At 36.9% G+C, this 12606-nt stretch overlaps 1 protein-coding gene across 1 annotated transcript; it reads right to left on the bottom strand.

Annotated features, from left to right (window-relative positions):
* Positions 1 to 6343: 6343 nt before the first annotated feature.
* LOC131334175 (protein DA1-related 1-like) lies at positions 6344 to 12395 on the bottom strand. The gene is made up of 7 exons (XM_058369076.1): positions 12337 to 12395; positions 11426 to 11536; positions 9227 to 9448; positions 8293 to 8349; positions 7480 to 7586; positions 7079 to 7137; positions 6344 to 6838 (listed from the first exon to the last, which is right to left on the bottom strand). The coding sequence occupies exons 1-7, from the start codon at positions 12385 to 12387 to the stop codon at positions 6540 to 6542; spliced, it is 906 nt and encodes a 301-aa protein (XP_058225059.1). The 5' UTR covers positions 12388 to 12395; the 3' UTR covers positions 6344 to 6539.
* Positions 12396 to 12606: the final 211 nt, after the last annotated feature.

Below are 12606 nucleotides of genomic sequence, written 5' to 3'. Positions count from 1 at the left end.
ACACCTCCATGTCAAAAAAGATTTTTTGGAATTTTCCTAAGAAGAGGAGTTTTCCTAATTAAGAAGTAATAACGTCCTTTAATTGATGGTAACTTCTCCGAACAAATTTTTGAACCCTATAATTATTTCTTAGTAGTGTTTGGTTTCTTGACAATTTTGAAGAACTCTGTCAAAGTGCTATCAAAATCTTGTAAAATTTCAGTTAAATACTACTAAGAAGAACAATTAATAAAATAACATCTCACTTTAGGTTTTTGGGGCCAAAGGCCCTTCTCTGACTTTAGGCTATTGGGCTTCGGCCCATTTTTTGATATATCCAACCATTGATTGGTACTCTCTCCCCTCTCCCTCTTCCCAACTTTTTGTTTTATATTCACTTTTTGCTGATAAAAAAAAGAAAAAAGAAAAATCGTATAGCTCATTGAATATTAGATCTATAATTACTGTACATACTAGTTCGCCGCAAACGTCACAAAATTTCGTTCTTCCCTCGGTCATCACTTCCCCGAATATGATGTACCTGAAATAATCCAACAGCATAAGGAAAAAGGACAAGAAATCAATCAATCTTTTGTAGACCCATGTGCTTAAGGCAAGTTGTCGTCTTCTTCCTTTTTTTGTAAGGAGGAAAACTTGGTCCAGTGCTTCAACATGAGATAATTAATCCACTATCTATACATCATAATCCTCTACTATATATCTACTGCACTATATACTGGAGTAATTAAACACTATGGCCTTATAAATGAACCAAACTACTAGAGTTAGAACTCGTGTTCGTTTGTTAAAAGCTCGTTGCAGATCTATTTGTTACGTACAAACGTATATAGCTCAAACATTGTTGTTGAAGCTCATTAAATTTTCAAACTAAGCTTACAAGCTACAACTCAGCTTATTCGGCTCATAAAATATAAAAAAAATCATACTACTCGAGATCGGCTTGTGTTCATCTTGATTAAAGCCCGCTTGAGATTGGCTCGTTCCGCAAAACAAGGTAAGCTTGAACATATATATTGTTTTGAAGCTCGTTAAGTTTTTAAATCTAACTTGAACAACTAAATGCTTGGCTTGTATATCACCCCTACTATTGCATGGGCCCAAGCATGCAAACAAAATTGATTTATCGCTCTTTTTATCATATATATTCTTCTCTTCCTATTGTGAAAATTTTATGAATTCACAACCGCATGAATCGTATTATAATATAATATGGCAAGAGCGAATTCGAACCCTATATAGAGTGACTTGTGTGATTTATAATTTATTTGTTGGAGAAACTAAATAAACCTAAAGTGATCAAACCCTAACCTAATTAATTACCAAAACTTATATGGTTAATTGCTTTCTAAACTAGAATCTAAATAAACGATGACAAAAGACACAATTATTCTATCGCAGAAAACCCGAGTTTTGTGCAAATTAGTTAATGATCCAAGAAGGAAAATCATACGCATAATTTTAATCAATACTACTAGTAGGGTTTCTGATCATCCTCAACCCTAGTTGAGGATTTTAGCTGGTCATATGTAGGAGAATTTTAATCGTTTGACTGAAATCCATAACAAAAGTAATTAATAAAGCTCACAATTTAATACTATTTGTATTGCTCCAAAGCCTTCAACCGTGATCTCTGATGTGCTTCTGTGTTGCTACTTGCTACAAATTAAAGCTTCAATGCCCGCCATTATATAGTACTACTTGTATTTGGAAAATACTATCGGTGACTTCTTTTTCTTTTTCTTTTTGTTTTTGGGAACTGAAATATATTTATTTCCTTTCCGATGATGCGGTTAAGGATACTATTTGGAAACAGTATCAATGAATGTTATTTTCCTTTTCTGTAATATTGTGAACCCAATCCGCACACTACTTATTATATATGCTAAACCATTCAATAAAAAACTGCTCGGATCAAATCCTTCCTGATCATTTTTTTGCTGATTTCTCGCGGATACCTTTAAAATCACGTTCTGATCACTTTGAGCGGCTAGGATCGTCCCAGTTCGATCGGGAAATGGGAGTCCCGCACGGTAAGCCCGTGCAGGATCCCTTAAGGGAACCGGACTATATATATATATATAAAATATATGCTAAACCAAACATAATAAAGATGTGTTTAAAGAACCCATTCACATATTTGTCTCAGTCGTTCGATGCACATGGATCAACATTCATCGAGTTGTTTCGGACATAGTTTATAATCGGAGTTGTATTTTAAAGATGCGTGCCTAGACATTGAGCATTCAAAAATTACTAACTGTATGAAAGACCGTAATTTCAATTTAAGACCGTAATTCTTTAGTTTCCTTGTAAAGGACCCACCATTTGATTAAATCCACCATCATTATAGTAATATTGAACCCAGGAGGTCAGTTTTTTTTTTCCCAACCAATTACAGATGTTATTAAAACCACGAGGAAAATCATTACATCAAGAATGAAATTCGTTCCTAACTAAGGGAAGTAACTACGATGATGGAGAATCAGTCCAAAGACTAGACCCAATACCAACTATACCTTTGCTCACCAACAGATGAGTAGCCTTATTGCAGAACCTATGGGCAAAAGAAAAAGAACGGACTTGAAAACCTTCCACCCAACTCCTGACTAGCAGGGACGGAACCAGAATTTCGTAAACGTCGGGGCTGAACTATGAACAACAAGATTTTGAAATTTTAAGGTTCGCGAATTTAATAGTTTGTTTGGTTAAGGTTTGCGGGAGTTTTTTTTTGGTAATAAGCAGAGAGATAGAAAAAGAAATTAGATTAATAGTTGAAGGAAAAACTTATGGAAGACCGTGTGCAGGGAGAAAATTTTGGTTGTGGGACCTAAAACAAACACATTCTTCAAGTATTTAATTGTGTAAATAACACCCAATACAAAATACAATATCCACATATTCTTAAGAAACTAAAAAATAACTAATATTAATATTAAAATTCGGAAAAAAAAAAATTCCCAGAACCACACGGGGGCCATGGCCCCCATATGCCCCAATGCGGTTTCGTCATTGCTGACTAGTCACAATTTGCCCATTTATCATATCAAACACAACTTGAGCATCACTCTCCACCACAACTGAACCTAACCCCGACTGGCTCCCCAACAAAATTCCAGTCCGGATTGCCATGGCTTCTACCACTGCAGGGCTAGGACACCACGACAGCTTCCCCATTATAGCACCAACAAAGCTCCGCCTACTATTCCTTGTCACGGCAACGAAACCGCCTTCACCAGATTCCATCTTCCATGCGCCATCTACATTAATCTTGAATGACCCCTCGCCGGTCGTTGCCAGAATTGCCGTGGCATGCACCTCCCCACCTCTTCCTCTTTCATTAATTACCAACGGATTCACTGCCAAAAATTCCTGAAAAGTAGCCAATGCTCGTTTGCTAATCATTTCAGGGAGGAGGAATTTTGTGATAAAAAACCACATCATTTCTCCCTTTCCAAATTTTGAACTGCCGAAACACGAACTTAAACTCGGATAGCTGGCTTCGTTCATTTATGGGTCTTGTTTGCCTGTGTGATAATCTCCTAGACCTAGTTTAATTCAGCCACTCTTCGTTCATTTATAGGGAATGAGATTTTCATTTAGGCTCCGTTCAGTTGCCAGGAATATTGTACGGGAAAGTTATTCTCAGGAAAAGTCAAGTAAAGTGAAGTAAAGGAAAAAAAAATTATTTTCCTGTGAGTGTTCATTTGACAAAAGAATTTTGCAAGAATAATTAAGGTTTAGTTGTTCATTTGTCAGGAAAAAAAAACTTTCGGGAAAATTTTGTGAGTGTTCACTCATTTTCCTTTTCCCGCGACGCAAAATCCTGTGTTTTTTGCAGGATCACTTTTGCAGGAAAGTAATTCCTACAGGAAAACTTAAAAACATGTTTCCCACTACTTTCCTGCCAACTGAACACTACAAAAATCATGGAAAAGTTGATTTTCTCATCCTTTCTTGTATTTTCCTGGCAACTGAACGGAGCCTTAATAAGGAACCTTGGGTATTATATATATATATATATATATATAGAGTTAGGTTCCGGTGAGGGATCCCTCATTTTATTAAAATGCGGGACTCCCCTTCCCAATTGAATTTCGTTGATCCAAGCCGCTCAAAGTGATCAGAACGTGATTTTAAGGGTCCCAATGAGAAATCAGCAAAAAAAATGACCGGGAAGGGCTTCATCCTAGCAGTTTTCATAGAACGGTTCAAAAAAAACTGCTCGGATGACGCCTTTCCCAGTCATTTTTTTTGCTGAATTCTCGCGAGGACCTTTAAAATTACGTTCTGCACACATTGAACGGTTCAGATTTTCAAATTTTGATCGGGAAATGAAAGTACCTCATTTTAACAAAATGAGGGATCCCTCACTTGAAAATTTCTATATATATATATATATATATATATATATATATATATATGTGTACCATCCACATCCTTCCTCATAATTCTTCAACCCATGTTTTGTCTTTACGCCATTTTGTAACAAATGTACAGATGTGAAAACTGTCCACCTTTTGTTCCATTCTATTAAACGCTAAAAAATCCGGTCCCAACAAATTAGTAATCGAATCTGACCATGCTCTAATTTGTGAATGAAATAGACTCAGAATGCCTGTTTGTTTGACTAGACTAATAACATCGATGCTACATTCTACAAATCATGTATATATAATATTCCACACTTTGTATTTGTACTAGATCTACAAAGGTAATGTAAACTTCTCAATAATCAGAATGAAAGCAATTTTTTGATGAATGTCAAATTATTAAGTGGGCTTGATTGCAAAATTAATTGTCTAGTGGGTTGGATCGATAATAAGTTGAAGCGCTGACGTGGCTTGGTGAAAATCCCAATCCCCATTTCTAAGGTTCTCTGAGGAATTGGCGCCGCTCCTAGCCTCCTGTCACCGTCCACTCTGGGCACTCAATTGTTCTATCGCGATCTAGTCCTAACTAATTGTGCATTTCGCTGATTGATTTGGTTCTCGGAGTCGTCAATCTGTGAGAGTTGGTATTGTTCTTGGTTTACCTCAAAACCGAACTAATTCAGTTCATACTCACCCCTAGTTGAAGCAATGACGTGGCTTGGTTAAGATCCCAATCCCAATCTGTGAGAGTTGGTATTGTTCTTGGTTTACCTCAAAACCGAACTAATTCAGTTCATACTCACCCCTAGTTGAAGCGATGGCGTGGCTTGGTTAAGATCTCAATCCCCATTTCTAAGGTTCTCTGAGGATGTGGCACTGCTCCCAACCTCTCACTGTGCACCCCAGCCGGACGCTCAATTGTTCTATCGCGAATCCAGTCCTAACCAATTGTGCATTTCATTGATTGATTTGGCTCTCAGAGTCGTCAATTTGTGAGAGTTGGTATTGTTCTTGATTTACCACTAAACCGAACCACTCTGGTTCATACTTGCCCCTAATTTTATTTCACAAATAACCTCCCGCTTACATGCAGTATAATAGAATACATAACGTGTGAAATCTTTTTCTGTTACATAATTTCATTTGAAATTTCAAAACTATGGTATTATGGGAAAACGTATTTGTCATTTACGCGACAAAAATTGAAGTACTTTTAAAATATATATAAATGGAAGTATACACACAAATGAAGTCACATCAGACTTCCTTTGAAATAGTATGTACTTAAGCACTCTTGGAGTGTCTAACGGGCAGCAAGAACTTCTTCTTTTCCAGCATATTAAGATTGAAACAGGAAAAAATATAGTGACATCACTAGATGAGTAAAGAAGCCCTAGGAACGAAGCGGAAGAAACGTATCTTTGAAAAAATAGGAAATCGATTTCGGCACTCCATCTTTTGATAAACACACTTCAATATTCGTCTTTTACTATTCAAAATACAAATGACAAGATTTAGTAAAAGAAAAATATTAGGGTGTTGTTATCAAAAAGTGGAATGACAAAATCGTTGGTCCAAAAAATATCAAGAAAGATGTGTTATCGTCACATATCAAGTTCGCTAGTAAAGGAAAAAAAAAAACAAGCAATTAGTTCAAGACACATGGCATGAGGGTATCAAAATATTCATTAGGGAAGCAAAACTCAATAAAGACAATGTTCTCAGTCCAACTATATATGGAGAAAATTTTCAGTACTGGGTGGGTATATCTCATGTGGTACCTGTTCCACACATCTGGACCGTCCAATACACTATTGGACGGCTGGATTGAAACATTTTCTCTCCTCTCACCTCAACACTTTATCTCTCATTTTTCTCTCTCCAAATCCAAGCTGTCCAAAAACACACTGGACGGCTCGGACGCGCCGAGCAGACACCACGTGGTATCCACCCGGCACTGAAATTTTTTTCCCAACTATGAAAACATAATTGATCCTGAATAATCCAAAAGAACTTAACAAGATTACTGGGGAAAACTTCTAGTCTTTCTTTCTTTTTTTTTTATCGGCAATAGAAAATACGATTAACTCGATAAAGAGTACATCGAGAAGCAAGACAATCACCCACCAAACCAAAGAGTTGAATGAAAGAACACAAAATATGCTATGACTAAGCCTGGAAGCAAAAGCATCCTGCAGGCACCCGAGCAGGAGGTGGATTAAAGCTTCCAGTCTTGGCAATGTGTTTCAATGTAGTTTTGAGGCCATATTTGTCCACTGCTTGTTTAGCCTCTCTGAACCCATCACCATAGATCTCCTTACCATGACCATCATTCTCTATATAGAAAATGGACATTTCTCTCAAAGACTTGGTAAATTGATCATCCGAAGCAAATCCCTCTAACCACATCCGAGATATTAGCTGGCACATTCCTTCTTCCACCTTTCTCTCCAAACGAACAAACCAACCTATAATGTGGACCAAACATCGATCTTTCTAAAAACAACTGGGTATGCAGTGTTTGGAAGATTAGAAATATGGAAGGCATGAAGGAGATGCTTACAATTTTAAAAAATTTAAGTACAAGGTCGAAAAGAATGCATGGGATGGATGCCCGTGCGTTGAAAAGGAAGGACGACATAAAAACAAGGTAGGATTAAAATAGGAAAAAAAGTAAAGAACATGGAACCAAATGCTCTGTGTCTTACCTTGTTGCCTTATCCAAGCATGCATCATCTCATGCGCCATAATTACTCCCGTCGTAACCCTACAATTAATTGGGATGTTTAACTCACAAACCATATTTTTGAATGAGCTACATATTAAAAGGAATTATTGCATTGATCGATACAAATACTTCAATTGAAGATAAATGGGTCACGCTAAGCACAGCACGATGCACGCGCGTTTGGCACGGAACAAACGGGGCTGGGCCAGCACATACAGCACGGCCCATTCGACACCTCTATTACATAGATTATATTATAAGATATTTTAACTCGTATGAATAATTGTTTTATATATCTTTGTTTGTGCATGAAATTATTTTTAAAAATTTGTAATTAAGTAATCAAACTGATCATCATGTTCATTGGAGAATGAGAGTTACATTGGCAAACCATAAATAATCACAATCGCTGTCACTTTGCGACCCGTCACGTGCACAACCTCCTTAACAACTTCTATTTCGTCCCCTCTCTGTGCGCATTTTACAACCTGCATATAAATTCAAGTGAAATGTGAATAACATTGCTCCTTTAATCTATTTGAAAGATCCTCGCATAAGTTTGAAGAAATTAGGACCTTTTTTTTTGGGTCAAACGAAAACGAATTACTATTGAACTAGACGGTCAACATCAGGAAATCAAAGTAGCGTCATACAAGACAGATAACAAAAGGCCACGAGAGCCAAAATCTAGGTTCTAAGGTGTCCCACTCCCAAGGGATAAGCTAGAACAAACTCCCTGGCTGTGAGTGGGGCAGTGGTAATGACTACACGTTACATAGAAAAATAAAAATGAATCTTTTTATTTGATGGTGCGAACTAATTGATGGTTTGAACATGCCAATTTCCAATGGAAACAAACTCCCCATCCAAAAAAAAAAATCTCTCAGAAATACAATTAATTAGAAGAAGAACTAAGAAACTACGAGTAATTTTTATTTTTATTTTTTATTTTTGAGAAAAAAATAAGGATAGATATTAGTTGTGAGTACAATATTTGGTTGTTGGTTAGTGTGAAATTAGAACTAAACTCCTAGATGTTAAAAAGAAATTGAAAAGTTTATAAAGTTTTGCAGCCACTAGCTAGCCACCTCATATGCCTTAACATGTCTCTGACTATGGTATTAGGAGAGACTTTTTTTTTTTCCCTTTCAAAACTTAACTGAGAGAGAACAGAAATGGATGAGAAATCCTTACCGTCGTTATATTTTGTGGAACTGCAGCGATAGTCCCCAATCCATGCCTTCGATTTGGCTATCCAACATGTGAGAAATTAAACCTCAAATCCGAAGGTAAAATGGAATTGAAAGTAATAGTGTGTTTGTGTGTGTGTGTGTGTGTGTGTATATATATATATATATATATATTGAACTGAAAACATTGAACTGAAAACAACTGATATCAGTTGTACAGATACGAGGGACTGTGCTGCGCAGCCCCGTACTGTGCAGGGAAAATCGTCGCCTCTCCGGTCTCATTCTGATGATCGAAAACGTTCATTTTGTAGAGCTCATCGAGTAAAACAAGTGTACCAAAAATCAGCTCGATTGGATACCATTTAGTGACTCATCTGAACATTATTATCTCGATTAACCAGAGAGGGTCAGTTCACGCTATTGATTAACTGATATTTTTGATATATATTTTCAGTATTTAGTCTAAGAATACCAACTATTCAAGACAACTCATTTTCCGTAACTAAATCGACTAATTGATAATTTTAGTGGAAACAAGTGGTATTTTAACATTAGTATGAAGTTAAAAAATAAAGCGTGAACTCAGCCTCAAAACTTCAAAACATATTGAATAAAGGTGCATGTTTATAAAATGTATTCCGCAAAGGCACGAATTAATGCATCTTCTACAAATCTCTGTCATCCATGCACTTTATTACGTGCCTGATTGTTGGGTTAGTCGGGTTTGACGCAATGGTAAAATTACTCCATAGGTTCGAGTCGCAAAAACCGTCTCTCTGTTTGTAGAGGTAAGGCTGCCGGCTGTGTACATTAATCCTTTCCCAGACCCCGCAATGGCGGGAGCCTTGTGCACTGGTTTGCCTTTTTCTAATTTTTGGGTTAGTTTTGTGTCAATAATTATCATAGATTTTGTGCAGTAGGAAGGAATTACTTACTTGCGGCCGCCGCCCATGAAGTACACATCGAAGGAGTTCCTCTTTGTCAACCAGCAAAACAGGTACGTATGTTTCAAACTTAAGATTCAAGGTGTTATTGAAGAATTCATACATTCCGCGAGCAAGGGGTTCACATTTCCGGGTATCCATGATTGAGGCAGAAAGACAATCGGGGCAAAGCTTTCGACCATCACCCACGTCTACATATTTTACACGTCTTCCCTGCACAACTCGAAGAAGAAAAATATTGATATCAAAAACAATTTCTACAAAAAAAATGTTCTGTTGGACGAAGTTTAAAAAATTATAGGATTTATCGATAGACTATGTAGTGTGCCATTGGTAGATTCAAAAGTTCAGATAACCAAGTGCAAGCCCATCCGCCCTTTTCCCCATATTTAACGAAAATTATTTCTTGTGTTCTTTGAATGTAAATACCAAGTATACTTGTTTTTGCACTCTCTTTTTACTATAGGCATATGCACTTTTGTTTTGTTGTTACTCATGTGAATTCACAACAGCACATTTTCGTAAAAGAAATTAATGTTAGTTCTTATGATTGAAGATAAAAATTATGCCGAACATTAGAAATTGGCCGGATTGCCAAAGTCACTACCCAAATACCAAATGGCGTAGTATTTAATTGTTAAGTCTGAGTTTGGTTTGCATATATAGTACGTGCAATCTTGATTGTTAAAAAATATTTTTAATAGTTTAGATTTTTTAAAAGACTTTGAATAACAAAAATCTTTTTCAAAAGTGCTATGGGTACAACAGTTATGTACACTATTTGTACACTACCGGCCATGTGGCAAAAGTAATGGCCCCACTTTCTTCATTTGCATTTCAAAATTTCACCAAAAATTTTGACCGGGAGATTTACCCCCCTCAAACCCAACACTTTCTGACTTGATCTACTCTATCCCACCATCAACGCCATTTTCACGAACCCATCCCTGTCGATACCGGCGACCGCCACCACCACCATCGACGCTGGCGACCACCACTGCCACCATCAACGTTGGCAACCACCATCTCCAACTCCCATCTTTAAATCCCCTGTTCTGAGAATCACAGGAAAGAACACCCAATTTTTACCCCAAACCCAAAAGCCATTGATGACCACCTGACTACCAGTGACGACTTCATCTCTCCCAAACCACGGACCACCCGTCACTGCTCCCCGAACTCCCATTCATCCCTTTCTCTCTTTGTCTCTCTCTCACATGCAACTGTCAACTCAAAGGTAAACCCAAATTTCATATGTTTACTCTTTAATCTCTTCTTATTTCTTTCTTTAACGTGCTTAGAGAGAGAGATGGGAGTTGTAGGTGGTTGCCGACGTTGATGGTGGTGGTGGCGGTCGCCGGTGTCGACAGGGATGGGTTGGTGAAAAGGGCGTTGATGATGGGATAGAGCAGAAGAAGTCAGGAAGTGTTGGGTTTGAGGGGATAAGGGGGTGTTCCCGGTAAGGTTCTTTTATTAAAAGTTCTTTTTCTTTAATTTTTAAATTTAAATATAATGAAAATGAAAAATAAATTTTTGATTTTTCTTACACCGTGTAAAAGATCTCAATGAAATCTATCAAATAAGATCCATATTGGTAGAAAAATTATTTGCGTAAACACATGATTTTTAGGCTTGAAATTACCTTTTTTTTTTCAAAATTTTCTTTTTCTTTAGTTGGAACACCACCTAAATCTCCCGATCAAAATTTTTGGCAAAATTTTGAAATGCAAATGAAGGAAGTGGGGCACATTACTTTTGCCACATGGTCAGTGTACAAATGATGTACATAACTAGTGTACCCATAGCACTTTTGAATCTTTTCTTACTAGTTAGAAGAATCTTTCAAAGATTTGAATCATTAATTGTTGAGATGAACAATTGAGATGTGACTGTTTTATGTGGTCTAACGGAATTAAACCGCAGAGAAGTCGGCTCCGTTAATTTGTTAACTATTTTCAAAGAGGACAAGTAGATGTAACAATAAAAAAAAATTATTTACAAATAATGTTAATTGGCATTAATGTCGATACGAAATGGTGCAGAAGATTTTAGTAATTGACATGAAAAATTGTAACCCTGAGGTGAGAACGGGCATGAGAAGGGCTGGCCTTGATTCTTGGGCACGTATCCTTCATGGCCCAATTTTGTATTTTCAAATGGAATTGGCTCATTTTTTTTTTTTGCACAAACCTGAAATCTCTGGCAGCTGCAGCAACTTGCAGTATTATCATGCTTATGTTCCTGACAATAAGTGGACCCCCAGAACCGATTCGTGCATATCATTGGATGCGAACGGTTCTCCTACAATAAAATAAACAATGAAAGTTTCAACACACTTTCAAGAAATTTAACCCAAAAAAATAAACACTTTCAAGAAATTTGGGTTTTTTTTTTATTTATATTTTGACCAATCAAATTTCCCTCTCACTCTCTCTCTCGACAAATTTGGTTGGTTGATGATCTTCTAAAAACCAATCGCGGTTAGCTCAATTGACCAAGACTCTTACATTTCACTAGAAAGTTAGGAGTTCGAGTTTCCCCACATGGGTGTGTGTGTTCTCTTCTTAGAGAGCTTTTCATTTTTTTCTTCATATCCACATATAATGGGCTTATTTCTTGTATTAGTTGAGTTGTTGGATTTGATTATTTTGTGAACTCTTACAATTAATATAGTATCCCGAATTTATACTTTGTATTTCATATCTAATGTAAAAATGATTTCTTCTATAGTTCTCTTCTAAACTTGTTTTCTGAAAATTAAACTAAACTTCTATAGCTGATTGAAAATTGAGCTGTGCTACGTGCACAGCAGCTTGTACACAGCAGCTGTGCACAGATCCCATTTTCTCCCGGCTCGGGTCGCAAAAAGATGATCGGAGCTGCCGCTAAATTTTGAAGTAATTTTGGGTGTTTTGTTAACGCCTCTAACGATATCGAACGAAGCTCATTTTTAACAGAGACCTTAAACGACATATTTAGAACAACATGAGCGGCTCCGATCATCTTTTTGCGACCCGAGCCGGGAGAAAATGAGATCTGTGCACAGCTGCTGTGCACATAGCTTTTCTGTTGAAAATTAGATCTGAAATTACTGTACGTACCGGTTTGCCACAAACATCACAAAATTTCTCTCTTCTAGATCCCTCGGCCATCACTTCCTTTCCCAGAATATAATGTACCTGAAATAATCCAACAGAATAAGGAAAAGGACGAGAAATCAAATTTTTACTCTTTTCATACAATTTGCACATGTAATAGTAAATCAGGAATCGACAAGGGATATATATCATTAAAACACAATTAATTTTTTCCATGCTCCCCGTGCATAGTACTTATGAGTGCTACGTTTATGGACGTTGTGCCCCTATAGA

This window comes from Rhododendron vialii, chromosome 7a (genome assembly GCF_030253575.1).
Source record: "Rhododendron vialii isolate Sample 1 chromosome 7a, ASM3025357v1".
NCBI lineage: Eukaryota > Viridiplantae > Streptophyta > Magnoliopsida > Ericales > Ericaceae > Rhododendron > Rhododendron vialii.
This window is presented reverse-complemented; position numbering and strand designations above follow the sequence as displayed.

Bases quoted from the DNA above. Each gene is read 5' to 3' on its own strand.
- LOC131334175 (XM_058369076.1), bottom strand. From the start codon at position 12,387: ATGGCCGAGGGATCTAGAAGAGAGAAATTTTGTGATGTTTGTGGCAAA. The intron at 8,350-9,226 runs GTAAGTAATTCC...CATGTTGGATAG, and splicing joins TTCATGGGCGGCGGCCGCAA to CCAAATCGAAGGCATGGATT. The intron at 7,587-8,292 runs GTAAGGATTTCT...ATTTATATGCAG, and splicing joins TTCCACAAAATATAACGACG to GTTGTAAAATGCGCACAGAG.